The sequence below is a fragment of the Nilaparvata lugens genome, chromosome X (genome assembly GCF_014356525.2).
Source record: "Nilaparvata lugens isolate BPH chromosome X, ASM1435652v1, whole genome shotgun sequence".
Classification (NCBI taxonomy): Eukaryota; Metazoa; Arthropoda; class Insecta; order Hemiptera; family Delphacidae; genus Nilaparvata; species Nilaparvata lugens.
Genome location: NC_052518.1, coordinates 1221141 through 1234431, shown reverse-complemented (window position 1 = coordinate 1234431; position 13291 = coordinate 1221141). Strand labels below are relative to the sequence as shown.

The 13291-nt window shown below is 31.9% G+C and overlaps 1 protein-coding gene across 1 annotated transcript in view; it reads left to right on the top strand.

The window, feature by feature from the left end:
• Positions 1-6613, top strand: part of LOC111045068 — a 32013-nt gene extending 25400 nt beyond the window's left edge. The window contains exons 10-12 of the mRNA XM_039441414.1: positions 597-740; positions 3939-4066; positions 5995-6613. Of these exons, the coding sequence (XP_039297348.1) occupies positions 597-740; positions 3939-4066; positions 5995-6157 (435 nt within the window). The 3' untranslated portion in view covers positions 6158-6613. The remainder of the gene's footprint in view (positions 1-596; positions 741-3938; positions 4067-5994) is intronic.
• The last annotated feature ends 6678 nt before the right edge of the window (positions 6614-13291 follow it).

Here is a 13291-nt window from a genome sequence, read left to right as displayed (position 1 = left end):
CAAAATCTGATCACATAATTTATCATAACTCAGACAAGTTGTTAGGGTGACGATTTTCACAGAGCTGAACAGCGTATTCTCACCTCTAAAGCCAGATGAAGTTCTTTGAAAATCATCCAATGTAACAACAATATTCACCAAGTTTTGTCTTAGTTATCTATTATTCTCGGCTCTCTAAACTAATATCAAATCGTTTTTATAGATTTGAAAATGTTTCTTAAATTATTTCTCTTAAGTGACATCATTCAACCAAAAAATGCAGTTTCTGTTTTAAACAATAAAATGAAACACTGTTTTGAATAAAAAAGACTAAGAAATTGTCAAAAATCACAGATTTATTGATACTTAGAAAGACCGGTTTCGGTTATTACACCATTGTCAATATGAACAGAGATTGACAATGGTGTGATAACCGAAACCGGTCTTTCTAAGTATCAATAAATCTGTGTTTTTTGACAATTTCTAAGTCTTTTTTATTCAATATGAATAATTACCACAATATCAACTTCTCTACTACATTGTTTTATTTATACAATAATAGGAATGATTAAAATATATATTATATTTGGAAGAGAGATAATCCAGTTTTTTTTCAGGATGAAGTAAAAGAAAATCGTATGAAAATCTCAGTTCTCTGCGACAAGGTACTTGATTATCAGGACAGGCGTGCAGTGACATACAGTACTTTTGAGTCCCAACTTGCAAAGCTCAAACAAACCAAAGATGTCAACGCTTTCATGGTAAGTTCTCATAAGAAACCGAAATTGAACTGAAGCTTTTTTTATTGCGGATTATTCCCACCACATGAGCTTCAAGCTTGTGCGTAGGTAATGGAAAGTACGTTGTTGATTTGATGGATGGTCCATGCCTATCGGCGGGATTCGAACCCACCACCAGGTAGCGATAGCAGACTGAAAGGTAAACTCTAGCTTCTACCTGTGTCATACAAGGTCTATAAATACAGGTCATGACACTCGTGTTCCTTATGGAGCGGCCATTTTGTGGGGTCTTTATGGCAGTCCATTTGAAATATTCCAATCTGCTCATAACAAAATCATGCATTATGCTTTTTAAAAACAATATTCTGGTTCAGATAATATGTAAATTCAGGTTTTCAATTTTTTATAATGAAATTTCAATAATAAATGGTTCAATAATTCATCTTCTTATTATTAAAAATTGTTCTTATTCTTGTAACCTGCTTCGATTCTAATGGGACTATTCCCACTCATCCCGGCCGAGCCAGTATGAATAATACCGTTAGAAGTTATGGGAATTATATTTTCACGTGTGCGAATCCAGCTTTATTCGTCTCGGCTAATCAGGCCCGCCATTAATAGCTGTAAACTATAATATGTCAAATGTACTTTATGGGCCAGTGTTGTCGATCGCATCCTATGAAACATAAGTTAAAAACTTGAATATAAAATAATCTGTTTTCGCCACACTGCACAGAAAGTAGCTATTTTCCAGTCCCCACGTAGATCTGAAAGACATTGTTTGCAGACGACTCTCGTCTGACGTCAGAACAGGTTTCTTTCCGGCCTAGGCCGGAAAGAGTAGCCTACCCTTTCCGGCCGCTTTTTGAAAATTTTTGAAAATGTGTTTGGACAACTGTGCCATATGGTGCATTGTGTTCAGGAGGATGAGATCGGAAATTTCCACCCCACTTTGAGTACCCTACGACGTCTGGTTCTTGAGATATGAGACATCAAAGTTTCCCCCCCCCCTCATAAAACATTCTTATTCAATTTATTATTCTTATATAGCTGATGCCAGAAAGTTAGGCGGCTTCGTGGGTCACATGGTGTTACCTACTCACAGCTGATGCAATGCATCTATCTATTGCCAAGCTAGATGACAACTCTACTTGACAACATCAGCTGTTGGAACGTACAAGAGACCCACGAAATCGCCTAACTTTTTGGTGTCAGCTAAACCTGTAGTGTGGCGAAAAATATCGTACGCGACTCTCTCAGAAAGGTGTTTACGGTATTCGGATAACATATTCCCGAAACTATCCTCATACCGTGAACACTAACTTTCTGTGCTTGTAGCGTAATATAATATTTCATTGAAGTTTGAAGTTTTATTTTAATAATACTTTATACTGGATGCGACAGCAAAACTTCCTTTCTTAAAGTGAACGCCATTCAGTCAGCTGATGTCGTAGTAGAACAAATTTGGTCTCGTTAGAGAGGGCAGACCATAAAGTTTTCTTCCCGACATGGTCAGTCGCCATCATGCATTGGAACAATGAGAAGCGTGAATTTGCCGTTGAGACTTAATTTTCGAGCGGATGTTCTGTGATCACAACCCCGCGCGCATTTCGAAATAACTTTAATCTAGCCCCTTTAGCTACTGCCCCGGACCGGGAATCAATTGTTACGTGGGTCACTACATTCAGACAAACTGCAAGTGCGACGAATAACTGAAGTCCCTCGGCCCATTAGGTCACCTGAGAACGTTGAGGCAGTGTGGGTTTCAATGTTGCGATCACCACAGCGTTCTGCGCGCAAACATGCGTCTGCTCTTGGACTTTCCGATCGTTCTGTGAAATGAATTCTTCATTATAATCTTCATTTCCATCTATACAAGATGGCAACTGTGCAGGAACTTTCTGAACGTGACTTCAATTGAGGGAACACTTTCTAGGACGCCTCATCTCAATTAGGAGCGATTTGGAGTAGCCAGCCCGATCTCCCGATTTGAACCCTTGTGATTTTTTTCTATGGGGGTTTTTGATATTCCTTGTTTATGTGAACCTTCCAAGGACCCTACAAGATTTGAAGACCAATTTTTGAATATTTGAAGACGATATTAGATTTGAAGACGATTTTGAATATCAGGGAAAAAATTGCCAACATAACGCCTGTAATGCTGGCAGGAGTCATGACAAACGCCAGAAATCGGTTTACTTAGTGTATGGAGAATGGGGGACGTCACCTACCTGATTTGATATTCAAAACCAATTGAAACAAAACTTTATATATGTGTCTACATTACAAAAAATAAATACAAACTTTCTGATCCATACAAAGAGTTTAATTCACATTAAAAAAGGAAGTTTTGCTGCCGCATTCTGTATATGAAATCAATTTGAAGATTGAGCAGTGACTTATGCTTGTCATGTATGAAAAATGTTCAGCTGTTCAATCAATTGGATTAGCCTTATTTTCAAATTCTCTTGAATGTATCTCATTTAATCCTGCATACTCAATGTCATAGCATAGAGAGAAAAAATAGGATCTGCTAATTATGCTATCTTTTCTGTATATTCATAGTTGCAGGAACATATCTCATTAACTCACATTCGATGTAAAGCAGGCCTACATTCTATTTTAGCATAAATTTATGCTAAATTAAATTTACACCTGCATCAATTAAAGCTAAATTAAATTTACTAGTAGTTCTGTTAACAGTAGACCTTACGCAGTATTCTCATCCGCAAGTACCTGATTGAAACTATAGACCTTATGGAAATACAGCAATAGACGGGCTTCTCCACACATCTGTGTAATCACTTGTCAGCTGATTTATGATGAATAATTCTATAGTCTGATTTTTACTCTAATATTGGCGTATGAAGGAGGCTCCTTTTTCCTTTTATATTATCCTTGAGATGTAAAATTTTCAAAAACCTTGTATATACGTCGACGCGCAATTAAAAAAGGAACATACCTGTCAAATTTCATGAAAATCTATTACCGCGTTTCGCCGTAAATGCGCAACATATAAACATTTAAACATTAAGAGAAATGCCAAACCGTCGACTTGAATCTTAAACCTCACTTCGCTCGGTCAATAGATATGAGTTGCAATCATACTAATGCTTCTGATGTTTGGTGAAAGGATTTTCGATTTAAAATTTCTTATCTTTGCTACATTTAAAATTGAAAAATGGCGCCTCCAACTAATCTTACATCTTTAAATTCCAGACTGCTACAAAAACCTTGAATCAAGAATACAAAATTGAAACCAACCATATAAACGAATTGATTCTGAAGCTGAAATCGGAATCACCTGAAATAGCTGATAAGGTGTCTGAGCTTCAAAAGTTGGATAAGTATGTATACCTTCCTAATGTTTTTTTTTTATGTTTTTTGTTGAATGAAGTCGATCTTGTTTTTCAATTGATCTCGAATCAGATGTTTGGTAGGCTCCCAGTTTCTCAAAGTTTCAGTTCGTCTGGTTCCCGTTGCTTCAGTCCAGAGGATACAGTATCATATTTCTCTTAATACCAGCATATTCCCATTTCAGAACATGTTTCGGCTATATGATGCCATTATCAAGACAAAATAGTTATTTGTATATCTAGAGTGAAAAGTGCTGTTTTTTCTCCCTGAGGGAAAAGTTTGAAGCCCGAGGCGAAGCCGAGGGCAACAATTTTCCTGAGGGAGGAAAAACATTTTTCACTCGTGATATACACAACATTTTTCCTCCACCTACATTTTTATGAAAACTGCAAATAAAATAATTTTTAAAAACGTATGTAACCAAACAATGTGTTACAACATAATCTAAAAAGTAAACAGAAACAGCTGGCTTGTAATCACAGTTCTCCTCCGACAGCACTATCTGTCGGCTAAAGTTGTAACAACAATGACAGCCACAACTACAGCTATGATGAAGTTCCCGTTTCAAATTTGATTAGTTAATAAGTAATATTCGTTGGCTGGTATTTTGAATAACATGGATTAAAATAAAAAATATATAAATTTTTTCTAGTATAGTGATAAGAAGTTTGTAATAATAATTTCAGCATACAAACATAAATTTTATATATCGATCAAATGTCTGGTTGAGGTATTGAATTTAGTTGGTTTAATGACTACTCTATATGCTTCCTCATCTGAGCTTAGACCTTCTGACCTATTCCAAATGTACGTTTTTAAAATAGAGATGCTTCCCATGTTATTTAAATGGAGTCACTTTTACTCCCTAGGGAGTTTTTCTGTTTTTTACTACCGAGAGCGAAAAAGTGACACTAGTATTAGGTTTCAGGGAGTAAAGTAAGTACTTTAGACAGTAGGTGGAGGAAAAGACAATTTGATGACGAATCAACCTTATGTTTAATTATGTTTCAAAGGTAAAAGGATAGGTTAGGGGGCTTCCCGTTGCTTCAGTTCAGAGGATACAGTATCACATTTCTCTTAATATCAGCATATTCCCATTTAAGGCTGTGCAAAGGCTAAAAATAAACTTTCTACTCGTGATATTTTTCAAAGTTTTTTGATTTGTATATCATCAAGCTATCAAAATGAAGAAGTTTTCTCAGGAAAACATTTTTTTCTGGTCATTACTTTTTGAGATATGAGTGACTGAAGTTTGAATTTTTGGGACAGAACCTTTCAAATTCGGTACGATATAAATCCATGAGATTTAGAGGATGGATTCTTCATGGTATTGTTGATCTAGTAAAACAAAAATTTTCTGAAAATATCAATTTTTGAAAAAGTTATTCAATTTACCAAAAATAACTCAACAAAAAGTTATTTCTGGTTATTTTTAGTAAATTGAATAGCTATCTTAAAAATTGATATTTTCTAAAAAAGTTTGTTTTACTAGATCAACAATACCATGAAGAATCTATCCTATAAATCTCATGGATTTATCTCTTACCGAATTTGAAATGTTCTGTCCTAAAAATTTAGACTTTAGGCGCTCATATCTCAAAAAGTAATGATCAGAAAAAAATGTTTTCCTGAGAAAACTTCTTCATTTTGATAGCTTGATGATATACAAATCAAAAAACTTTGAAAAATATCACGAGTAGAAAGTTTATTTTTAGCCTTTGCAGAGCCTCAAGAAGAAATGTATTTCTATTTGTTGGCCCTGTTGCATGAGAAATTACAAGTTAATATTTTAGTTATGTCCTATTCTAATAATAATATTAATTCGTATTTTCTCATGTAATAGGTCCTAGGTATCATGTTTTTACCCATAAAGTTCCCATTTCATTTTAACTTTCTAATACCTTGTCTTGTTTTGCAGGCATCTGAAAGAACTGTACGCCCAGCAGCAATCTCTTTACGTTGACAGATTGGTTCCAGGCAAAATAAATCGTGGCCAATTTACCGACGCAGAGAACAGCTTGAATAAAAGAAAGGAAGAATATGTTGACAAGATAAATTCCATCATCAGATCTTTACACTAAAAATTGACCAACTCATGGTCACAGTTTTACTTACTTTCTCGGTGTTCAAACAAACATAGTCTATTACTTCGATGTTGAAGATAGATTCATAAAATTTTCGTCGGTGTTCAAACAAACATAGTCTATTACTTCGATGTTGTAGATTAATTCTTGAAGTTAATCTTATTAGTTATAATTGATTACTAATCATCCCAATCTCATGTGAACAGTTTTACTAATTTTCTCGGTGTTCAAACAAACATAATCTATTACTTCCCTGTTGAAGATAGATCATAAAATTTTCGCCGGTGTTCAAACAAACATAGTCTATTACTTCGATGTTGTAGATTAATTCTTGAAGTTAATCTTAATTAGTTATAATTGATTACTAATTATCCCAATCTCATGTGAACAGTTTTACTAATTTTCTCGGTGTTTAAACAAACATTGTTCATTACTTCCCTGTTGAAGATAGATATTTTCTAAAAAAGTTTGTTTTACTAGATCAACAATACCATGAAGAATCTATCCTATAAATCTCATGGATTTATCTCTTACCGAATTTGAAATGTTCTGTCCTAAAAATTTAGACTTTAGGCGCTCATATCTCAAAAAGTAATGATCAGAAAAAAATGTTTTCCTGAGAAAACTTTTTCATTTTGATAGCTTGATGATATACAAATCGAAAAACTTTGAAAAATATCACGAGTAGAAAGTTTATTTTTAGCCTTTGCACAGCCTTAAGAAGAAATGTATTTCTATTTGTTGGCCCTGTTGCATGAGAAATTACAAGTTAATATTTTAGTAATGTCCTATTCTAATAATATTATTAATTCTTATTTTCTCATGTAATAGGCTCTAGGTTTCAAGTTTTTACGGTCACTCATCAACTTCCCATTTCATTTTAACTTTCTAATACCTTGTCTTGTTTTGCAGGCATCTGAAAGAACTGTACGCCCAGCAGCAATCTCTTTACGTTGAAAGATTGGTTCCAGGCAAAATAAATCGTGGCCAATTTACCGACGCAGAGAACAGCTTGAATAAAAGAAAGGAAGAATATGTTGATAAGATAAATTCCATCATCAGATCTTTACACTAAAAATTGACCAACTCATGGTCACAGTTTTACTTACTTTCTCGGTGTTCAAACAAACATAGTCTATTACTTCGATGTTGAAGATAGATTCATAAAATTTTCGTCGGTGTTCAAACAAACATAGTCTATTACTTCGATGTTGTAGATTAATTCTTGAAGTTAATCTTAATTAGTTATAATTGATTACTAATCATCCCAATCTCATGTGAACAGTTTTACTAATTTTCTCGGTGTTCAAACAAACATAATCTATTACTTCCCTGTTGAAGATAGATCATAAAATTTTCGCCGGTGTTCAAACAAACATAGTCTATTACTTCGATGTTGTAGATTAATTCTTGAAGTTAATCTTAATTAGTTATAGTTGATTACTAATTATCCCAATCTCATGTGAACAGTTTTACTAATTTTCTCGGTGTTTAAACAAACATTGTTCATTACTTCCCTGTTGAAGATAGATCATAAAATTTTCGTCGGTGTTCAAACAAACATTGTATATTACTTCGATGTTGAAGTTTAATTCTTGAAGTTAATCTTAATTAGTTATAATTGATTACTAATCATCCCAATCTCATGTGAACAGTTTTACTAATTTTCTCGGTGTTCAAACAAACATAGTCTATTACTTCCCTGTTGAAGATAGATCATAAAATTTTCGCCGGTGTTCAAACAAACATAGTCTATTACTTCGATGTTGAAGATTAATTCTTGAATTTAATCTTAATTAGTTATAATTGATTACTAATCATCCCAATCTCATGGGAACAGTTTTACTTATTTTCTCGGTGTTTAAACAAACATTGTTCATTACTTCCCTGTTGAAGATAGATCATAAAATTTTCGCCGGTGTTCAAACAAACATAGTCTATTACTTCGATGTTGAAGATTAATTCTTGAAGTTAATCTTAATTAGTTATAATTGATTACTAATCATCCCACCTATTTTAAGTGTAAGAAGTTTTGAAGAATTAATTGTGTATTGTATTCTGGAGAATAACAAGTTTAAATATCACACTGATGTACTGTAAATATATTTTCTCCTTGAGACTGGAATGACTTGAGTCAGGTAGTTTATTAATAATTAATCTTCATTAGTATTTGTTATTTAGATAGTTGTATACCGATTTTAATTATTTTTCCAATGAATGTCGTTGTGAAGCGTATTGTATCACTCAATAATTTTTGTCTTCAATACTTGGCCATTGTTAAAGAGGTCCAGTATCTTGATAGATGTGAGCTGGTGGTGTGACCAGCTGTTATTATTGTGAGATAATACTGTCTGTATTAATTAAATTGATGTTATTTATGCTAATATTGTTCATTACTTCCCTGTTGAAGATAGATCATAAAATTTTCGTCGGTGTTCAAACAAACATTGTATATTACTTCGATGTTGAAGTTTAATTCTTGAAGTTAATCTTAATTAGTTATAATTGATTACTAATCATCCCAATCTCATGTGAACAGTTTTACTAATTTTCTCGGTGTTTAAACAAACATAGTCTATTACTTCCCTGTTGAAGATAGATCATAAAATTTTCGTCGGTGTTCAAACAAACATAGTCTATTACTTCGATGTTGAAGATTAATTCTTGAAGTTAATCTTAATTAGTTATAATTGATTACTAATCATCCCAATCTCATGTGAACAGTTTTACTAATTTTCTCGGTGTTTAAACAAACATTGTTCATTACTTCCCTGTTGAAGATAGATCATAAAATTTTCGTCGGTGTTCAAACAAACATAGTCTATTACTTCGATGTTGAAGATTAATTCTTGAAGTTAATCTTAATTAGTTATAATTGATTACTAATCATCCCACCTATTTTAAGTGTAAGAAGTTTTGAAGAATTAATTGTGTATTGTATTCTGGAGAATAACAAGTTTAAATATCACACTGATGTACTGTAAATATATTTTCTCCTTGAGACTGGAATGACTTGAGTCAGGTAGTTTATTAATAATTTTCTTCATTAGTATTTGTTATTTAGATAGTTGTATACCGATTTTAATTATTTTTCCAATGAATGTCGTTGTGAAGCGTATTGTATCACTCAATAATTTTTGTCTTCAATACTTGGCCATCGTTAAAGAGGTCCAGTATCTTGATAGATGTGAGCTGGTGGTATGCCCAGCTGTTATTATTGTGAGATAATACTGTCTGTATTAATTAAATTGATGTTATTTATGCTAATATTTTAGTGCCGGCAGTTGAAGTTATATTGACATATTCAATATTATACTAATAACTTATGAATTGATAAGTTAATCCAATATTATACATGTTAATATTATATTGTGTCGTAAATATATATATTCACTGTGTATTCAAATACGTATCTCGTTCAGTTTGACACAGACTACTTACGTTTGTATGAATAGATTTTGAAGTGGTTATAAAATCACTTTCGAATCAAATAATGTCAGTCTTCATTCAAGTGATGTGTAGCTTATAGGAATGATTGTTTAATTTCTCTCAGGTTTATAATTATTTACAAGCCAGAATTTACTATCATTGATTGTGAGAGCATTTCATTGTAATTCCGCATTCCACAATAAAATTGCATTTTTCAAGAGATGTAGTCTATACCTTTGTTACCAACCTATTCTCACTGGTATCCTAGTTCTGATAGGGGTTTTAGCGAATTTAATTTTTGCAAAAATCCATGGATTTCATGAAAAATACAAATCTCCCAGATTTGGTTGATATTCGGACTATGAAAAGAGGTTGACCTAACAAGTGTCGTGCTATAATATGAGACGTTTCGCTACAATACAGGGTGAGTTATTCACTGAAACATAAAATCTTACCTCTACTCTCAGATCAGAAAAATCACTCATCTTCAAATGCTTATAACTCAAGAATGGGAGTGAATTTCGCCAATGTTTTAAATTGTTAATTTATTCATTTATTTTATAAAACACTATAATCATGATACAATCATGAAATTGGAGGAAAAACTAGGCTGATCCTGCTGTACTATTTCCCTCCAAAATTTTGATAAAATTTAATGTTGTCCAAAAGTTAAGGTTATGTAATCACACACTGCTTCGTCACTTGATTTTCGGTCCAGGAGTAATGATTTGATGATTTTATAATGTGATGACATATTATTGTTTCTCTTGTCAAGTACTATCATTCCTTAGAGTTTGAGCGATTTTAATTTTTGCAAAAATCTTCAATGTTGTCCAAAAGTTAAGGTTATGTAATCACACACTGCTTCGTCACTTGATTTTCGGTCCAGGAGTAATGATTTGATGATTTTATAATGTGATGATATATTATTGTTTCTCTTGTCAAGTAGTATCATTCCTGAGAGTTTGAGCGATTTTAATATTTGTCCATTTTTGCATAAATCCATGATGTATTCATGGATTTCATGAGAAATACAAATCTCCCATATTTGGTTGATATTCGGACTATGGATAGAGGTTGACCTAACAAGTTTCGTGCTATAATATGAGACGTTTCGCTACAATACAGGGTGAGTTATTCACTGATCTGTCTTATTAGTCTGAAGATTTTAATGTTAAGATATTAGAATAGTGCAGGTATAGTGTTCACATTAATTGTTAAATTATGTTCTTATTGTCATGGAATATTTTGGTATTTATTTATCAACAATATTTACATCAGAAACTAGCAAGTTTCTAATGAACACATGATTCAAGCAAGAAATAATTATGTTTGATTTTAAAGCAATTATTTATTGTCAAAATATACCAAGAATCAAACGAAGAAAAATTTTATTACAGTTTCCATTATGGAGGAAATTAATTCAGTTCTTAATCTTGCTATTATGATACGCCTTAGAAATGTATTATTTAGGAATGGTAACATCAATCTAATGATAAATACATTTACATACATTTTCATAGTTCTATCATATAAAATAAATACTTTCAGTATAAACTGATTTTATTATAGATACGGTTTATTATAATGGAGAAGTGAGTTATTGGCTTCACATTATAATACTCCTTTTAAACATGAGGAATTCTATAAACTATCAATTCAACCATGATCATCTACTCCACTTTACAATTTATTTATGATTCTCAACTGAGCTATTATTATTTATGTTGATATAAAACTTACAAAATTTGCTGATCTGATAAATTTTTCATTTTTAATAATATACAATAATTACAAGTTAGGATTGCTACGAATTCTAGTATGATTATATGTAAGCAAAACTTATTTATGAGAGCACAATAATATTTTTAAAGAATTTCAAGAAGATTATGTCAATCAATGGAATGATACACAAACTTGAAGTCATTAATATCATCCATATAATGTTTTATTGCGTGTGAATAAAAACTGAAGAAATAATGCTGCAGCATGTTTAACAAAATCGAAATAATCTTTGCAAAAATGCAAATATTTTATTGCTATCAAGTTCACACAATAAGCCATCCGTATGATATTCATTGTGGTGAAAAAGAGAAGATTTTGTCCAAAAAGTGAAAGAATATGTGCCATTCAGATTAATATCATACAACCTGTGGCACTTGGCACTTTTATTGAAGATTTGATTTCAAACTATTTGACCTGTTATATCATCATCTGCTTATTGTTCCTACTATATCTAACTTATATTTTAATTTAGAGGACATGCGGTATTTATTTAAAGTTTTCTATCATTTACTTTTTACAAATTTGGATTTTTATAGTCTAGGATTATTTCTGAGACAAATAACTTTGCATGTGCTCGGTAGTCATAAGCTTATGACGTTTTTTAAAACCATAATTTTCTAGTATTATTTATTAGTGTTTCCATAACACTTGGTTTAATAGCTGGTAGGCTATGCTAGATTTTGTCCAAGTTTCAGAGATAAAACTTTTTTTTGTTAAGACTTGTAGAGCAAACAAAATTCAAGTCAGAGGCAAGAGTTTGTAAGAATATACATGTTACAAGACCTATAATTTCCCTCTACTTCTTATGCTCTTCAATTTCTGGACAAACCTCAACCACGCAGATATTAAACCTGGAACCATACAATGAAGTAAGCAGATTCTACTAGATAAGGCACATAAATTAACTGAAAAAAGACAAAATATTGCATTAGCAAGCTATTTCTGATAATTTTCTAGGTATCAGTGGTTATTCTGGTACGGTAAATATAGGCTTCTTAGATCAAAGTGTTTTGAATAATTTACAATTTGTACTACAAACAGCAGTCATAATAGCTCTGATGAAACTAGATATTCTTGAATGATATTTTATTTAAACTAACAAGTTTCAAATTTTAAATATTTAAACTATTCACAAATTAGCCTACTATACACAAATAGTCTACCCAAATTGTGTGACGATAGATTTAAACCTATTATCTACACATCACCGAATGTATTAAATTATAAAGGAAATGTTCGTTTCTAATGTAAATTAGGTCATTTATTCTACTCTCTAAAATCGTTTTTAAACGTTCCTACTATTATACTATAGGCTTTGAATAATTAAAATCTTCGTGTCAACAGCTTCATATAGTAAACTTTGACCATTTTGATTAAGTTACTTGAGTAGCCTACAGTATTTATTTTATTGAGGTAATATTGCTACGTCATCTTATAGCCTATATTGAAATGATCACGATGAAGATGAATAAAATAAGAGAGAAAGCAACTCCTAATAGGTAGGCACTATACAAAAAAAATGCAACTCATCAAGTTTGAAGTATAAATTAAATAAGTTTTCATTTATAAGAGGAAAATGTGCAAAACATACTCCGACAAGATCAACATATGCAGATGAATTACTTAATTGGTTTATAAGAGAACCAGATTAGATATTGTTGTGACAAATAATATACGAATAAATATGTACTATTGAACTGAAAAACTTGAATAAAAAGGTGAATTTTAGTCTACCTTAATAAATTGGTAGAACTACTGTCTCTTCAAGGAGTGAAATTATCAATGATGTTTGAATTTAACCAAACTAAATCGAATTCTAGATGAAGTGATCTAAGATTTTAAGTAGTATGTAGAAGCCATAAATCAGTCCGTTACCTTGATTTTCAACTTTTGGAAGTCCTTATATGTGTTTTTATA